Source organism: Arvicanthis niloticus, chromosome 21 (assembly GCF_011762505.2).
Source record: "Arvicanthis niloticus isolate mArvNil1 chromosome 21, mArvNil1.pat.X, whole genome shotgun sequence".
Classification (NCBI taxonomy): domain Eukaryota; kingdom Metazoa; phylum Chordata; class Mammalia; order Rodentia; family Muridae; genus Arvicanthis; species Arvicanthis niloticus.
In genome coordinates this window covers 35,653,780-35,673,137 of record NC_047678.1, presented here as the reverse complement: position 1 = coordinate 35,673,137, position 19,358 = coordinate 35,653,780, and the positions used below count along the sequence as shown (strand labels likewise).

The 19,358-nt window shown below is 39.2% G+C and overlaps 1 protein-coding gene across 1 annotated transcript in view; it reads left to right on the top strand.

Moving 5' to 3' along the window:
• The window catches only part of Stt3b (STT3 oligosaccharyltransferase complex catalytic subunit B), a 66,890-nt gene that overhangs the window by 21,852 nt on the left and 25,680 nt on the right, over positions 1-19,358 (top strand). The window contains exons 2-3 of the mRNA XM_034483820.1: positions 6,643-6,751; positions 9,960-10,247. Coding sequence (XP_034339711.1) covers positions 6,643-6,751; positions 9,960-10,247 — 397 coding nt within the window. The remainder of the gene's footprint in view (positions 1-6,642; positions 6,752-9,959; positions 10,248-19,358) is intronic.

Genomic DNA, 19,358 nt, shown 5'->3' with positions numbered 1-19,358 from the left:
TAGAACCAAGGTCACAGAGGTTGTGAACTGCCATGTGGGTGCTAGAAACTGAACCAGGTCCTCTGCTAGAGCAACAAGTTAACTCTGAAACACCTCTGCAGCCCCACATCTTAAAACAATTAAGAGAACTTTATCAGTTTATACTTAACACATTTATATTATACATATCTAGACATGTATAACCAGTGTTTCCCAAATACTGTTTCATTAAATGAGATTTGTACAAGAGCCCAACATATAACAGAAGTGCGGATTAAATGGAGGCCAACATGTTCCGAAGTGTATTCCAGTTGTCAGGAAGGTAGCCAAGGGGGAGCCTTTTGGAAGTCCCAAGCAGTTTAAAATCTCCTCAAGGTAAACAGTGCCCAGAAGGGGATGTGAGTGAACCTCTGCAGCCACCGCTGCTGCTGCTGCTCAGAGTCATCCTGGGATCAAGTTGAAGAATGTGAGTGCTGGGGCGCTGGGGCTAGAGCCGCCCTCCCAGCCAACTGTATAGCTGTATGACTGGCCAGGTGTTAGACATTTGTGCCTTAATCTAGTCATCTCATTCCAAGGTTTGGTTTGTGTTTGTGAATGTGTGCCAGATGAGTGAATGAAAAAGAGTGTATTTAGTAGCACAAGTTTCAAGAATTGTAAAAAGTCTTCAAACCTCATAACCACTCTGCCTCTCAGGCTCTGTGGCCATAGATTGGTCACCTGGGCAGAAAATCTCCCCATCATTTTAACCTGTGAGCAAGTCTGTGGGGTATTCCCTTGATAATGATTGATAGACTAGCTCATTGCAAGCAATTCCATCCTGAGCAGGTGGACCTGGGCAGTATAAAAAAGTTGAGCAAGCCATGAGGATCAAGCCAGTAAGCAGTGTTCCTTTGTGGCCTCCACTTCACTTCCTGCCTTGAGGTTCCTGCCTTGATTACTATTCATGATGGACTATGATTGGGACATACAGTCTGAAATAAACCCTCCCTTCCCCAAGTTGGTTTTGGTTCAATGATTTCTCACAACATTATTGCAGCATTTGCTTATTAGGTTCTTTTCTCTCTCTCTGAGTAGGTGACTATTTCATTCTTAAGTGTCTTACAAATGGTGTGAGATAGGACTTTATCCTTGCTTACAGGAGTCTGTCCCATCTTCTAATTTTACTCATATTTTGTGGAACCTTTCTCATCTGTAATGATCTGCTTTGTGTTTATTGTATTTAAATTCCAGAAAAAACGCTTTCTTTTTTAATTTTCTTAGTACATCAAAGAAGCTTGGTATATAAATATACTTGGGAAATTTTAAAAATAAAGATTATCACTTTGTTGAAGTGAGTCATAGAGTAGCCTTGTGTACAGGTGTGTGCTATTTATGTGTGCTAATGTCCTGTCAGACAAGACTTCCTGGGAGTCTTGTCTCTGTATGAGTCCGTGTTTTCTGATTTTCTTTTTTAAATACAAATTGTAGTTATCCTAACTTCTCAACTTAAATTAGAACCTGAGAGAGGGATTCAAGGCTTTGTGTTGGCCCATGCAGGCCTCCATCTACTCCATTTGTTCTCTTGTACAATAGCTTCTCTTTGGCTTTTTGGGTTTCTTTGATACAGGGTCATCAGCCCAGGCTGGCCTGGAACTTCACCTTCCACCTCTCCTGAGTACTGGGATCACCCACAAGCTATCACTCCTGACCTTTCTGGTTTCTCATTGCCCACATTAGTCCCAGCTGCCTTCCCTGGTCAGTTATTTTTCTTCTCTGCTCTTCATTGATCGTTCCTGCCATGTGCCTTGGGTTTGCTTTGCAGAGGCTGCATTAGACTTGTACTCTTGTCTTGGGTATAAAAGCTTTGTGAACTCAATGTTTTAGATGTGAGACAGTGTTTATTTCTCATCTCCCTTGTTTGGTCTGCTCTTTCACTGCTAAATGGTTGAGGTCTTCCCCCACCCCCCAGTCATTTTTTGATTGCTTCCTACTGAATGTCACTTTATTTTAGATTTTTTTTTTTAATTTATTTTTATGAAGGCTGGTTTCTAAATTGCTGCAGTATCTGCTACATTCCTCTAAAAATGTGCTAATCTTGGATCTGAGGATGTGATGCAGGAGTGAATAGAACTGAGTATGGTGGCCTACACCTTCAATCCCAGCATTTGGAAAACAGAAAGGCAGATCTCTTGAGTTTTAGGCCAGCCTGATCTGTATAGCAAGTTTTGGATTAACCAGAGCTACATAGCAACATACTGTTTCTATCCACAAAGACTGAATAGAGTACAAACTATTTACAGGCCCTTGACAATCATTTTAATTAAATGTTATGAAAAATAATAATTCTCACACCTCTCCTCAAGCAGACAGTATTTGATTGGTTGCATACATACATTTGGATGCTCTTTTGGAGGAGAAGTGTTTTAGAACAAAAGACAGAGCTGGCCCTTGGGAAACTGGCTTTCCTTCAGTGCTGTTGGTAGCACACTTGTGGACTAAAAGCTGCTCTGATTGACTGTATTAGCTATATAATAGGTGAAAATTACTTTCCAGCTTTTCTGACTCATATTTTACATATACCATATAATGTTAAAATAATGGGTGGGATCACAGCTCAGTGGTAGAGCATTTGCTTGGCATTCATGAGACTGAATTCCTTCCCCAACAGATTAAGTTTAGGGTAAAGCACAAAATCTTACTTGTTCAATGCTAGGGTGCCTAGAGGAGTAAACTGTGCTGGCATTACTTGGCTCTTGTGAGCGAAGTGCCAGGAGCATGAAGTCCTTCCGGGGTACACCCAGGCACTCTCATGGACACTTGAGTGAGCACATGCACATGATGAGGTGAACTTGTAGTTCAAGGTGATGTTTTGAAAGCACACATTAAAACTGACTGGGTGGAGGGAGGTAGAGTCCTCAGAGAAGCTCTTAGGACAGTTAGGAATCTCAGCTGAGTGACTGCTTGAAGAACAGAGAATAAGTTGTGTGTGTGGCAAGGTGCACAGTGAGAAAGGCCATGCTGAAAATTGCTCAAAAGAGGGTGATTGATAAGTACATTCTATTTTAATTTATGATACTAGGAAAAGAATAGCCTATGATTAATCGAAATGCCACTTATGTTTGCTTTGGATGCCTTTGTAGTGCTGCAACTGAGAATTTGCATGAAAGAAAATAACCAGGCTATACTTAGCAGTAACACCCCAGTCTGCAACACATTTGTAGTAAGATGTAAATTTAGATTGTGGCACTTCCTGTTTGATATAACCATGAGGGAGGCAGACATTTAGTATGTAGTCCCTTTACCAGGAGCCAAAATTTTCTTAGACCCTAAAGAAACTTTAGTATCTTAATCAATGAACACTGTTTTAACAGCAAGAAAAAGTTGTACAAAAATAAACTATTACCATTTGCTTTAATTTCTGACAGTCCAAACTTGTATACATTTAAGTTTGAAATTGTTTCTCCTGTTTTTTGAATTCATGAAGATTTTATTGAAAAATGCTGTTTCTAAAATTAGAAACCCAGGTTTTTTTCATTTGGGAACTTAATGGTTTTGTTAAATATTTTACTGTGACTAAAACTGGTATTTCTTTTTTTCTTTTCTTTCTTTTTTTTTTTTTTTTCTGCTTTTGTTTTTTGTAATTGGAAAGATTGGCAGTTACAGGGATGCTGAAGAGAGAGAACAAGATAGGAGTTATGAGTTCTTCTTGACAGTGTTCTTACGCCTTTCAGAATCTTTGAGTTACCTCTTTATTTTTAATGCCAGAATAGTCATTATTTTCCATATTTAAAATGTAGAATCTAATGGTGTTATAAGTGTTAATAAGCATATGTGGGTTTTTTGTTAGAGTCATTGTGAAAATACCAACAGATTATTGTCAACTGTCAGATTTTTTAGATATAAAGATAGCATTAGAGATGAGATTAAATCTAAGCAAAGGTGTTGAAGATGTATAAGGTAAGATGGTATGATCTGCGCGGAGCAGCATTCAGAGAGACCCAGGTAAATGGGGATCAGCCACATTCTTGAAGTGAATGTAGCCTGGCTATAAAGATGTTAATTCTTACCAAATTGATTGGCGAGTAAGTGGAATTTGCTGGTTATCTTGGGTAGAGCTGACAAATTTGCTTTAAAATTAATAAGAAGAATCTGAGGCAGGAGGAATTTGCTACATAGGAAATTACAGGTCAGTCAGAGGTACATAGTAAGACCCTCTATAAAAAAGCCAAACAGAAGAAGAAAAAAAAAAATTCCAAAAAGCAGGCCAAAAACTGCTAGTAAAGCATTCTCTTGGAAACCACGATTTACTGCAAAGCAGTAGTGATGATCAGTTCTAGATATACTAAGGATTTAATGGGCAGCCTTAAACTGCTAACCATGAAGAAGGAAATACGCAATATTTTTATGATCATGCTGTAGCAGAGCGTTATTTTTAACACGCCCCCAATTTTCCCTTGCCCTTGTACTTTTTGTCTTTATTTGAAAAAACAGAGAAGCAAAACAAAACAAAGAGATAAATGTGAGTTTATGTAAAGAATTTGTGTTTAAACAATACCATGGGGGAAGAGGAGAGAGAGAGAGAGAGAGAGAGAGAGAGAGAGAGAGAGAGAGAGAGAGAGAGAGAGAGAGAGAGGAAGAAGGAGGAGGAGGAGGAGGGAAGAGGGAAGAGGGGAGAAGAGAAGAGAGGGGAGAGGGGAGAGGGCAGAGAGGAGGAAGAGAGCGTGTGCGCGTGCGCTCAAGCGTGCCCAGTAGCTAAGAGTGGGTATTGCTCATGTTGCAGATCTAGGTTCATTTCTCAGCAACCGCATCAGATGGCTCACAACTGCTTGTAGTTCCAGCTCCTGCAGATCTGACTCACTCTGGCCTCCATGGGCACCTGTGTGTACATGGTGCACATAAACTCACATGCACGTAAATAAGAAGAAACTAAGTATTTAAAGATACCATTGGCTTGGTAAGAAGATGGCTCAGAGGGTAAGGACTCTTGCTGCAGAGATGAACTGGTTAAAATCTCTGGGCTCCACATGGTGTGGGGAGAGAGAGGATGCCTGCAGGTTGTTCTCTTTTGGCAAGCACCAGCCCACCTCTGACAAATACTGTAATTTAAAATACCACTGGCAGAATGTAAAGAGAAGCCACAATATGAGAGTTGATTTATAAAACTGACAAAAGAATAGTGCTCAAGACATGAAAAGATTTATTCAAATACAGACTGATGTAGTGAACTTGAACACATGAGATACTGCCAGCATTAAATGTTGACACTGAACTAAGACCCAGCACTTGCGCTTCCATTTCTATTCAGGTTTTCAGCCCTTGACCAAGTGTTCAGTAGACTCTTAATTCCTTCAGGTTGGGACATCAGAAGTTATAACTAAAATGATGTCACTTTGGAGAGACTGTTTAGTGTTGTGGTTCTATGGCTGACAGAATGCCTTTCCTGTCATCTCCATGCAGAACTGCAGTCATGCAGCATGTGAGCAGTACAAACACTCCAAAGTACACTTAGAAATGTGCCAAGGATGGTAGAGTGCATTAGCCAGGCCAACAGTATAGAACAGCAGTGCCCCAGGTGGGCACAAGGGTGAAATCAAGTATGGAAAGTAGGGAGCTTGCCTGGTTTAAGTCATGTGAGAGCTTCCACCTCTATGGAGAGAAGTAGATGCACAGAGATAAAACCTCTGAGGAGTGATGGAGAGAGGTGTGGCAGAGTCACATTTGTGTGGTGGCACACAATTAGAAGGCTGACAGGATTCATGAAAGATTACCAGATAGTCATTTGGGTATTTTAAGATGTGAAGGGGAGAAAGGGTGGCACCTAGACTCTAAAAGCAGATGCGCAGTATATGTGTTTGGCTTGGGGTGGTGTCTTAGAAGTCCTGTCATTGGTTGGAATTTTAAGCCTTGTTGATTCTTGCTATGATATTGGCTCTTTATTCAATATTGTCACAAGGTTGGGGGTGTCTTTTCTATGGTGGTGGTGCTTTTCTTGCCCAGTTGCTCATAAGTGCATCTGGAGCTTGGCAGCACTAAGTGCTTTCTTTGTTTACCAGTGATTTAGGTGTCTGGGGCAAGGTGGTGTGGAGATTTCCTGGATTATACCAAGGACAGTCTAACTGTTGATTTTTAAAATCCCCTTCTCAGAAAATTTAATATTACCCCATCCCCTTACAGCTTTGAGTAGTTACACTGAAAAAATATATCTGATTTTGTTTATAGAGTATTATTTTATTTGATTGATTGATTGATTGATTGATTGATTGATTGATTGATTGAATGAATGAATGAATGAATTATACTTTACCAGTAGCATTTGGGGCTTATATTTGAAGCCTGTTCTGCCCTCCAAACCCTTGTATCACTTAGTGATTCTTTATGGTGAGTGTAAGAGCTCAGGGTATCTTTTGATTTCTTAACTTTTTCATACTTTGTTACCTTGTAATTTACCCTTCACTTTTGTCTGTTAAAATAACCTGCTTATGATTTAACTGGATAATCACAGTTTTCCTTAAACCTTAAAAACGGTTTCTTTTATCATCAGTTACTACAGTAGTAGTAGCTTTACAAGGGCTTTACAGTTTGCTCTTCATAGTGAGATATGTGTAGCCATCCATATATTGAATATAAAGAAAGTTATCATTGTGTTAACTGATTTTAAAACATTTCCTCTTCTCTTTTGTCCAGGTTTAACTATAGATCAACACATCATCTTGCATCTCATGGGTTCTATGAGTTTTTAAATTGGTTTGATGAAAGAGCATGGTACCCATTGGGAAGAATAGTGGGCGGCACTGTAAGTATATTCATTATTCTTCACGGTAACTGTAACTGTTGAGTAAACCATTAACTGCTAAGGAATGAGGGTCCTTGGAAGCTGTGAATAGTTCACAAATACATCTGTGGCTAATTACCCAGTATTCTCAGCTCTATTACTGGCAGGTTTTTTTGTTTGTTTGTTTGTTTTTTGTTTTTTTGGTTTTTTTTTGTGGGATATCTCATACTACCCCATTTCTGAGTAAAGTCAGAGGATTAAGAATCTGCTGTCACAAAGTAACTCAGGTCCAGAGTGTTTTTTTCGCTTTGTTTCCAAGCAATTGCGTTTAAAATAAAGCTTTGGGGGGAAGGAAATAAAAATTTTAAGAAATCAAAATAATTATATTTTTCCAGCCTCAAGCCTCTGAATTAATGTAGCTAACTGAACCTTAATGGGTAGTGTAGAGTGCTCTGGATCCAGAAGGATGGCATGAAGGTTCTTAGGGTTCCATGTGTAAGAACTCATAGAGAAGGGGGAATACATGGCAGCTCTCAGGGAAGTTTGTACACTTTCGTTTCTTCTTAAATTTTGATGCTAGAGGTTTATCAGTATCACTGAGTGTCACTCCTCATAAATGTCTGCTCTCTTCTATCTGTCATTAATTCAGATTCATTTCCTTTTTTCTAAATCCTTGAGTTTATTTTATGTTCCCTTCCCAGCTGCCTGTGCTGTTGCTACTAATGTTGAGCCTCTGATCACTATAGGCTGTGTTTCTGGCAGTCACGGTCACCTCCTGCTGGTCACCTCCTGCTGTTAGCAGCGCTACTGAGTCTAAGGTGGTGTTTTCATCATCCTTCTATGTTATTAATCTGTTAGGATTTACTTCTATTGTGGGCTTTTGTTTTCTTTTATGCTTATTCTGTAGCCCATGCTAGCCTTGCATTCAACAGTAACCCTTCTGCCTCAGCCTCCCGAGTGATGGAATACTAGGTGTGAGCCACTATGCCTGCCTAGAATTGCATTTAGTCTATAAACAAAGAGGGGTTTGTAGTGGTTTTTTTTTTTTTAATTTTCAAATGGATTGTAGTTAGGAAATATCTGTAACTTCAGACCTTTTAGTTTTTGATACTTGATTGTAACTTGAAATACATTCTAATTTGCTCCATGCTCCTTCTTTCTGTGTTTGGAAAGAGTGGTGCACGTGTGTGTGTACACATGTATTCACATGTGGGTGTACATGTACATGTGGAGATGAGAAGTCAGCCACAGATGTTCCTTGGGTGCTGTCCTCTTTGGTTTTGTTGTTGTTTGAGCAGAGTCTCTCACTGTCCTGGAGCGCTCTAATTGGGCCAGGTTGGTTGATCAGCAAACTCCAGGTTCTACCTGCCTCTGCCCACCATGCCATTCTCCGTCGTCCCCCAACTCTGGGACTACAGGCATGTACCCATAGTCCCGTGTTTTATGTGTGGCTTGGGGATGGAGCCAGGTCTTCATCTGAGCTGACTCTGTAGCTCCATTCTGAGGCTTCCTATACTCTGACTGTAGTTTTAGAACAGTTTTACCTTTGTGGGACTTTGCCCCTACTTAGGAAGGCAGAGTTCCTTCCTGACTCCCCCATGAATGAGAAGACATTGTCCAGCTTCGTTTCAGAAACAGGATCTGACTTTGCTGGGAACTAGGCTTTTTCTCTGGCCCCTGTGCCAAGTTAAAACCACTGAACCACTGACTCCAATGTACATATTACTCCTGGTTTCTTGGTCTTTTGTTTTCTTTTTCTTGTGGATTCTAGTAATATGAATACCTACTTAATTTGAACTTTCTTGTTTTTTACATCTGCAGAGTATTCTTTTCCCTTAAGTTTGAATACATATATATTCAATCTTAAATTTATGTGTACATGCATTTGTGTTTGTGTATCATATGTATGCCTAGGGCCTGTTGAGGTCAGAAGAACTACAGGAACCACAGAAGCTGGAGTTGTGGACAGTTGTGAACTAACGTGTGGGTTCTGGGAACTGAACCCAACTCCTCCCTGTGAGAGTAGCAAGTCCTCTTAACCATCTGAGCTGTCTCTGCAGCTCCAAGTTTGTGTATGTCTTTGCTGTTGGGAGAGTTTGGTTTTAGTCCTTTCATCCAGTGGTACTGTGTACTCTGAAGGTTTTCTAACATGAGTCCCATCTGCCATATAATGGATATGTTGACTTATCTTGAGAAGCGTTTCGAGCTTCAGTCTATTTTCTTCCTGTACTGCTGACAGACTCATACAGTAGGACCTAGTATTGAATATGAAATGGAGCAGAGTTTTTTGAGAATTATAATGACTTACTATGCTGTTCTTCTCCTTTCAACCTGGATCCTATTCTATGCATTCACTGGACAATGAGAAATCCATTCTTACTCTTCTGGAGCTTATATTCTTGTGAAGTTGAGCAGTTAAAAAATAAGATTTATAAAGTGTGTTCAAAGCTAGGAAATGTAATAAATGTCAGGAAGAAGCAGCAAGGGAGGAAGTGAGAGCTGTGGGCTGGGAGGGCAGGACACACAGACTGGAGGAGGCAGCCGGAGAGTCGGTGCGGCACCTTACCTTCATGCCGGTCTTGGGAGCAAGAGCCTTTGGGGATGCGGTTGCAAATGCAGAGGTAAGCAGACGCTTGGTAGCTGAGGAATACTTTAGAATGAATATCCCTGGGACCATATCTTCTTGTGTTTGCTGCTTTGCTTTTGGAGTCAGGTGGGTGTGCCAGGATAGTAATCTTCCCTCCTATCATTAATACCCTTAAGCCTCTTAGTCTTTTTTTGTTGTTGTTCCCAAATGACTAGTCCTTCTTAGCTAGAGGTGTTTACTTTCTGAATCTCAGATTGAAAAGTAGGGGAGACTAACTTATATTCATCATTTCTCTTTTTTATATATATACACAATAAGAACTGCTAAAAATGCCACTCCTGAAAAATAAATGACTAAGACAGCATTCAGAACTGAGAAAGATAATAGAATAAAGATTATTACATATTCTTATTTTTCACTACTCTTGTTTTATATTCTTTCTTTTATTTAAGTGTATATTCTGTATGAGCTTGTTCTTTGTATCTATTCCAAAAAGATTTTATTTTGTAGCATGTAAAACGGAAAGGTCTTTCTCTCAATCTTAACTACAAATGATGTATACTGATACAAATGGAACAAGTACCTTTTTTCCCTGGATACTTTGTTTTCTATGTAACTAAATTCCCTTTCCCCCCCTTCTAGGTTTACCCAGGGTTGATGATAACAGCCGGCCTTATTCATTGGATTTTAAATACATTGAACATAACAGTTCACATAAGAGATGTGTGTGTATTCCTTGCACCAACTTTTAGCGGCCTTACATCTATATCTACGTTCCTGCTAACTAGAGAACTTTGGAACCAAGGAGCGGGACTTTTAGCTGCCTGTTTCATTGCTATTGTACCAGGGTACATATCTCGGTCAGTGGCAGGATCCTTTGATAATGAAGGCATTGCAATTTTTGCGCTTCAGTTCACTTACTACTTATGGGTAAGTACCACTTAATGTTCGCCACCGTTAATGCTGATGACCTTCTGCCCTAAGTTTTTAGGTTGGACATGCGTCTTTTACGAATTAAGTTGCACACAGATCTGTTACTGTTCATAATAAATTTAACAAAAGTCAACATTTAAAAGCATACCAGCCATATATATCAATGTAAAATAACTAGGTTAATATGTCTGTATAATTTTAATTTTCACCATCTTATTGTATCTACTTTATAATTATAGCTTAAAAAAAAAAAAAGCCTACCAGGAGCAGCCTGTCAACTATGCACACCTTTTATGTGAATACTTTTTATACATTTAACTATACTTTAAATTCCCTTAAAAGCTAGCTGCCGCCAGGCGGTGGTGGCGCACGCCTTTAATCCCAGCACTTGGGAGGCAGAGGCAGGCGGATTTCTGAGTTCGAGGACAGCCAGGGCTATACAGAGAAACCCTGTCTTGGGGGGGGGGGGGGGAGCTAGCTGGCTTGTGGGTATTTTTGCTTTGAGCTGGCCTGAAATTCCAGGAAGAGTGCTGCAGGGTGACCTATAGAGGAGGCCTCTCTTGGCCTTAAGTTTGAAAGAGAGAAAGCACCCACATGAGTGAGTTTGACGACATCATTAGGACACTCGGAGTGCTGCTGTTGTCATCTGAAAGTGTCTTTAAGGACTTCTTCATGGTCTACATACAGTTAGGGGGAACAACCAAGACACCACACCTGAACACAAAATTTTGTGAGCACTATTTAAAGCCTTTTAATTGTATAAGTTTTAATATTAAAAATAATGCATGTAAATGTGAGTAGATCTTGTTAATATAATGCCAGTGGGAAAATTTGTGCATGTATAGTCGTGATAAATTATGAATATGAAATTTAAATGATGCCAATTAGACACACTGGCTGTTTGTAGCAGAATTGCAATAATGAGGAGTGTGTGTCCACTCCACAAGGGGTGTGGGTGACACTGAGGAAACTGCAGTCAGTAAAGGAGAGTCAGCCTAGGTGGGTCCAGTTCTTTTTTAAATATAAATGATCTGAAGTAAACAATGGCATTGATATCAGTTTAGAAGTTTGAATGGATAGGTTGGTTAATTGTTTCAGTCACCTACGTACTGTTGTTACATCTCATGTTTGCTAATAAGAAAAAAATAACCTATTGTGGGAAATTTGTACAGCAGAAAAACATGAAGAAATAAAGTCACTTAGAAATAACTCACAGTGGGCATTTAAAAATATTGATTCTCTGTAGTTTTCTAGTCCCCTTTGTTGCTGTATTTTTTTATAACAAGGTTTTGATATGTATATGAAACTGTACAAGACTGGCCCTAAACTCCTCTCTGTGCCTCTGCCTCAAGTGCTAGGATTATGGTTATGTGATATTTCTGGCTTCTCTGTACTTTTTTATCCTTTATTTTCTTCTAACTAGTGGGTGTGAACTATTGAACAAGTAGTGGCCTAACTGAAATCTCAACTTTTTAATATTTAAAATTTTTTCCAAGATTGTAATAAAATTTATTTGTGTTATTTTAAAGAGCACATTTAATCCTTACTGCATTCATGTTGTACAGCTGGCATTGCTACTACTTACTGAAATTTCTTCAGTCTAAAAATTGTTCTTGGACCTTATCCTCCTTGTCAATACCTCTTCTGCGCTGTGTGGAAACCATGCACCTGCATTGTAAAGTTTGATTTCTTGTTGCTCTTGTGTGATGCTGTCTGGAGACTCATGTATGCTGGGCACACATGTAGAGGCCAAAGGGCATGTTTGTGAAATTGGTTCTCTCTTCCCACCTTTACAGGGGTTCTAAAGATCAAACCCAGATCATCCAGCTTGCGAGGCAAGCATTTTTTTAACACTTGAGACATCTCACTAAGCCGTTGGACTAGTTTTATCTTTTATTGACTTAACTAGTCTGGACACTTAACATAAATGAAATCTTACTACATAGGACACTTAGTGTCTTGGTTTTTGTGTTTAGCATAATTGTTGCACATATACCTACTTCATTTTTTCCTCCAGCTTTTTTTATTATGCTAAAATATACAGAATATAACATTTACCAAGTGTCATGGTTTAGAAATATTGTATATACTTGTAATGTTTGTCAGATCGGCTCAGGTCCCATAAAATGCAGCCATTCTACTGTTTTCTCTCACTGACTTTAGCTAGTTAAATAGGTATAAACCTATAGTATACACTTATATACCAGTTAAAATGTTAGCTTTTTAAGGACCTGTATGCCACTTTGCATTAACTGCCAGTTCCAGTTTCAATCAGTGATGAGCAAAGATGTCTAATGATTCCGTATGTTCACCAACACTTGTTCTTTCATGGCTGTTTCTTACTCTGTGCCCAGGCTCTTCACAAATCCTCAGTATTCCAGCTGCAACCTCCCAGGTAGCTGGGGTTCCATGCATGTAGCCTTATGCCTGGCTTAGTTTTTCTAGTGCTTTAATGATGCTGCTGGGGGAAGGTAGTGTAGCTGGTTCTGGTTTGCATTTCCTCAGTAATAAGCAGGAAGTACTCTGTGTGTCTCCTAGCTAATTGGATAATTTTTTTTGTAGAAATGCCTTTTCAAGTCTTTTTCTCATATTTGAGTTGTTTTATTAGTTCTCTTTATATGCTTGTTACTAATCCTTTATGAATTAACTATTTCTATGTGGCTCTCCCATTTTATGGGCTGCCATACAAAAGTTAATGATCATGAAGCTCTCAACTTGTCAACACTGTCTTTTGTTCCTATTATCCAGGAAATCACTGTAAAACATCATCACTGTGAGCTCTTACCCTGTCTTCTTTTAAGAATTTCATAGTTGTTTTAAGCTTTATATTGAGGTTGCTCCATTTATTATTTTATGAATGATACTTAAAGAAAGGTCCAAATGTACTAATGCACATGCTGATTTCTTTTTTTTTTTTTTAATTGTTATTTTATTTACATTTCAAATGTTATCCCCCTTCCTAGTTTCCCCTCTGGAAACCCCCATCCCATTCCCCTCCCCCACCTCTGTGAGGCTGCTTCTTCCCGCCACCTACCCACCCACCCACTCCTGCCTCACCACCCTAGCATCCCCCTATGCTCGGTTACCAAGCCTCCACAGGACCAAGGGCCTCTCCTCCCATTGATGCCAGGTAAAGCCATCCTTTGCTCCATATGCAGCTGGAGCTATGGGTCCCTCCATGAATTCTCTTTGGTTGGGCACATGCTGACTTCTGTTTTTCCCCTTTGATCTTGGTACTTTATCAGAGTTATTTGATCACAGATGCCAAGGTTACCTAGAGCTGTGTGTTTAGTCTTTCTGCCAGCACCCCACTGTTCGGCCTACCAAAACTTTGTAGTACATTTTGAAATTGGGAAATATGGGTTCTCTAGCTTGGTTCTTACTCATAATCATAATTGTTTTTGGTATTTGGGCCCCCTGACAAACAACCATCTTAACTTCTAACTGAATGATTTTTAGCATTCTTATCAAAAGTCAGTTCTCAGTGATGGCTTTACTTCTGAATTCAGCTGTCTTGCTGTGCTTCTGTTCAGCACTTGTGTCTTTATTCCAGCACCACAGATTTGCTTACAGTAGCTCCATAGTGAAATTAAGGGTATCCAGGAGCCAGGAGATCTTTCTGTCACTGCAGAGCTGCGGTGCCTTTCCCCCATGGCATTACAGGTGACCTTAGCCTGTGTCCTCCCAGCACTGCTGTTTTCTGAATGGTAGCTGTTCTGACTGGGTGCAGTTCAGATTTGCACATTGGCTAAACATACTGAACATTTTTGCACGTTTTCATTGGCATTTGTATTTGTTTTGAGAATTGTCCGTTTGCTCGTTTGTTGATCAGGTTGTTTTTCCTTTTGGCTTTGGCTTTTTTGAACTCTTATGTATCCTGATTATCAGACCCCTGCTAGATGATTTACTGGCGGAGGTTTTTCTCCCAATCTCAGGGATTTCTCTTCTGTTTGATAATTATTTCTTGTCCTGTACAGCACTTTTTCTTAGGCTGCTGCAAAAGGAATTGTGATTATGAACCTTGGACTTTTTTTCTTAAAGATTTATTTATTTATTATGTATACAGCAGTCTGTCTGTATGTATGCCTGCAGGCCAGAAGAGGGCACTAGATCTTGTTATAGATGGTTATGAGCCACCAGGTGGTTGCTGGGAACTGAACTCAGGACCTCTGGAAAGAGTAGTAGACAGTGCTCTTAACCTCTCTGAGCTATCTCTCCAGCTCCTGTGATTCTTGAATTTTAAATTATTATAATTAGGCTCAAACATACCTTTATTTACCAAAATAGGAAATTACACAGTCAGCACATTTGCCAATAAAAATAAGTTTACATATTGTAAGTTCCTATAGTGTCCATGCTTTGGGATTTAGTAAACTGTTGGGAAGCGTTTTCTACAGATTGCTGGTTTAGAAGTGTCTTCCTGCAGAAAGTTGTGGAGATGCTGGAAAAACTGCTTATGGGGGGGAAAGAGGTCATGTGAATGTGGTATGTGAGGTACTGTCTAGCCCAGTTTGTTCAGCTGTTGAAGCATTAATTGTGCAGTGTGGAGTTAGGCATTGCCTTGGAAAGAACTGGCCCTTTCTTTTGATGAGTGCCAGCCATAGACATTGGGCTCTCGTGCACCTCATTAATTTCCTGAGCACACTTCTCAGACGTCATGGTTTTGCCAGGGTTCAGAGGGCTGTGGTAGATTAGACCATTCCCAGCCACACATAATTGGGACTTGTTTCTAGTGCAACTTTGTCTTTGAGGAGTGCTCTGGAGCCTCTCTGGTCCAGTGGCTGAGCTTGAAGATGGGGCAGTCTGACAAGAAATAGGTTTATTGTTGTATAAGAAAATGATAGTTTAAAGTGATGTACGTTTGGATTACAGGCTGTTTGTTTGTTTGTTTCAAATGCTGAACAACTGTTGGCTGACTGGTGTGGAATTCTTGGCAATGTTTTAGGTAGTTGAAGAGGACTGGCTTGTATGATTGCTCTCATTTGGCCACTGTCAGCTCTATTGGTAGCCACTGTGCTTTTCTCACAGGCTCTAGTCTCTTTTTGCAAAATGTTTTTCACTGCCATTGAATGTATGAATATTTGGTGTAGTAAACTTCCGTGTTACTTTCCTTTCGTTTGCTAAAGATTTTCTAAGATCTTAAACATACCAAGGTCATTTTATCTGCTCTCTCCCCAGGTCAAAGGGGGTATTTTGCCTTTTGCTCTCCAATGTGTATGTCTATTCTTTTCCTTCCTGGTCTGTACTGACTAGAATCTAAGTACAGTGTTGAATATCAAAAGTAAGGAAAATCAGAAGCAGGCTTCCACTTGCTCTGACTTAAGTGGAAGCACAGAGAAGTACCCACGTGATGTGATTGTAACTGAGGGTCACTGTGCTTTAAATAGTTTAAGAAATCTTTGCTTGGTTTTCAGTTTAGCACTTAATGGTGGTTAAGACTTTGTTTTCTGTCTCTTTTTAAGGTTGATCACATTGTTTTGACCTTTGCTATAAGTCATGTTTTCTTCTCTGCACAATTAATATTTTGGTTTGATTAATTTTGCTGTGTCATGTATTATATTTGATAAGCTATCTGCCTTTATACACTCTGTAGGTCTTCCTGTTATGACAACCAAACGTGTCCCAGACATTGCCAAATGTTCCTCAAGGTTCAGAATTACTTCAGCAAAGGATCATTGGGTTAGGTTTTTCCCTTTTTTCTTTTTTCTTTCTTTTTGATGTTAAAATAGTTTTGTTTCATGACATAAATATTTGCTAAAAGTATATATAACCTTATGTATATTGCTGTGTTTATATTATGTACATTTTGATAGGAGTTTTATATCTACAATGAGAAAGACTGGCTGGTAGTTTTCTTGGATTGTTTTTGTCTGATTTTGATACCAGGTTTGCAAAAGGCTTCACAACTGATCTAAGGAGAGTTTTCTTCTCAGTGTTCTGAAAAAGTTTCCATGAAATTGCCATTGTCTCTTATATAACATTGAATTCACCAGTGGACCTTGGAAGACTTTTAATTGTTGAATCAGTTTAGTTTTGTTGTTGTTATATTTTGTTCTTTAGATTTATCTACTTTTATGCATATATGAGTACACACACTGTCATTATCTTCAGACATACCAGAAGAGGGCATTGGATCCCATTACAGATGGTTGTGAGCCACCATGTGGTTGCTGGGAATTGAACTCAGAACCTCTGGAAGAGCAGTCAGTGCTCTTAACCACTGAGCTATCTCTAGTCCCAAGCTAGATCAGTTTTTTAATGTCATTGTACTGATCTGATTTTTTTCTTCATGAGTAATTAGTACTATATGTCTACTTTGAATCATTTCTGTTTCGCCTCAGTTGTCTGATTTGTTGGCACAATTTAATTCCTGTATAGTCTGGAATGATGTCTCATTTCTGCTTTTAATATTTTGTATCCTTTCAAGTTGATTAGCCTGCCTAAGGTTTATCTAGCTTCTGGGCTAGTTCCCTCCCCCAATTATATTGATTTCTTGTCATTCAGGAAAAGATTACTGGACTCTGGACAAACTTTAAATTCAAAGGGTTCATCTCTAAAGACAGATGAGCAAGTTTGGTTTGTTCATCTGTCCTATCCAAGTCTGCCCTTTGATCTGTGTTTGGTGAGTTCACACTTACCATCATGTTTTCTGTGATTTGATTTGTATTTGTAATATAGCATCTTTCTATCTGCTAACGTATATTTTTTAATTTTAGTTGTTCAATTTTTAAAAAATCTTTGTGGTGTATAGTGGTTCCTGTGCATCTTGAGTACAATCTGCCTCAAGTTGTTATTAAGAGAATTGTAGTACATTTTAGCAGTGTGGCTCCATTGTTTTTCTCTTATTTCATTATCATCATGTATATATATGTGTCACTAGTCTAAAAATTCAGATAACTATATTGTATGTATGTATACACAGATGCATATACACGTGTACATATTAACAAGTGATTGCTTTTGTTCTGTTGTGATGGATCTCAGGTAGCTCAGGCTGGCCTTAAATTTGCTGTATGGCTGAGGTTGGCCTTACACTGCCTCCCAAGTGCTGGAATTACAGGCCTATATACCACACCGAACAGCCTGCCTTCATGTTTTAATGATAGTTTCTTAGGGCTGATGCTTTGTTTTTTGATCAGTGGTTAGTTAATAAGCATTCCCATACAGTTTTTGTCCTTCCTCTTCAGAATTTCTTTTTGTGTGTGTGTGTCTTTATTTTCAGTCCTTTGACCATTGTCTAATTTGGTTTTATATATTATTCTTGTTGGTTTATTGGGGTTCATGGCTCTGTAGATTGTTCACCATTAAATTTGAAAAGTTATGATTTAAAAATGGGTGCCCCACCCCATAGTCTCTTTTTGGAGTTTTTTGTATGTTCTTCAGAATGGATTTTTTTATTGGTGAGTTTTCTTGTTCGTTTTTGCGTATACTCTCAATTTTCCACTTGCTTCTAGTTTTTTTTATTACATGAGTACAAAAATGTGCATGTTTCACTATTATTGAAGCTTCCTATATGTAACAAAACAAAAACCAAAGCTTTTTTTTGGCTTTTTGAGAAAGGGTTTCTCTGTAGCTCTGGCTGTCCCAGATTTTACTCTTTAGACCCTGCTAGCCTTGAACTCACAGAGATCTGCAGCCTCTGCCTCTCAAGTCCTGGGATTAAAGGTAATTTATGATAGCTGGCTGAAGTCTGTGTCCTCTAAATCCAGCACCTTGGTCCATTCTAATCAAGTTTCTGCTGACTGCTCTCTTTCTCCCCAAACATGGCTCAGCCCTTCCTGTTTCTGTGCACATTCCTTACTCTTGGTGAAGTAGCATTATAGGTAATGTTAAAACTTTGGAGTATATTTCATTTTTCTGAGCTATGCTGGATTGTTAAACCTGAACTAAAGCCGGCAACTCTGTGGTGTTTTAGAGTGATGTATCTACTGTTATTTTTATCTCTAATCTTTCTACTTCAGCTTCCTAAAGATCTGCTATCTGCATAAATATATGTCAAGGATTTGGGTAGAGTTTATGTTCAAGCATTAGCACACAGTTGATTGGTCTGGTGTGTGATGACTACCTTGAAAGTTTCAACTGATTCTTCTGATAATTTTCCCAAGCCGAGGAGAGAGAGAGAGAGAGAGAGAGAGAGAGAGAGAGAGAGAGAGAGAGAGAGAGAGAGAGAGAGAGAGAGAGAGAGAGAGAGACAGAGACAGAGAGAGAGAGACAGAGAGAGAGAGACAGAGAGAGAGAGAGAGAGAGAGAGAGAGAGAGAGAGAGAGAGAGAGAGAGAGTGTGTGTAAGTAATACCCTTATCTTAGACTGTTCTCAGGGCCTTATCATTCAGAGTTATGTCATTGGTCCCTGACAAGTCTACCTACCTTAACTATTCTTGTAACTTTGAGTGAGCAGAGTGATAGATGGCCTCCTGTGTTCAGTTTGTCAAGTTCATGGTGATCGTCTATCTTGTCTGTCTGTTCCACTGGTACCATTGTATTATGCTGCTGCCATTGCCTTACAGGGCCATCTTGGGTTGTCCTCTGCTTTTCACTTTATTCTCCAGGCCCTTTCTGGTTTCTCAGAAAAGATTCTCTGAGCATTCACTCACCATCTCCCTGGTTTCTGCTGCTCTTCCTGGTATAAAATGTTTGTATTTGTTACTTTAGTCTTTTTAGCTCTACCAGTGTTTGTAATGACATTTCACCTTAACTCCATTCTGCAGTCTTTGTAATCACCCCTCAGATAGATGTTAGCTTGGCCAACGGGCATTTTCTTGCTTTTAAATGGCCATCATTTTCATAAACTTTTCCCTCTATCTTACTGAGAGCAATGAACTAGAAATGCTTTCTTTCCTCCCTTGGCCCTTCCTTGCTTCCTTTTGTTATATTCATTTTCATATTTTATACCAAAGTCTAGACATTAACTGGAGTTAACTATACTGTGTTATTAAATACCTGTTTTTAAAAGTAAAGACTTTCTGGAAATTAACTTAGGTTTGTCAACTATGCCCCTTAGCACAAAGATACAGAAAACAACTTTTTGAATATGGACTTTGTGTGTTGCTATCTTAGGTATTCATCTTAAAGGTGACCATTTGCTGTGTGTTTAGGTCTGTGTCAATTA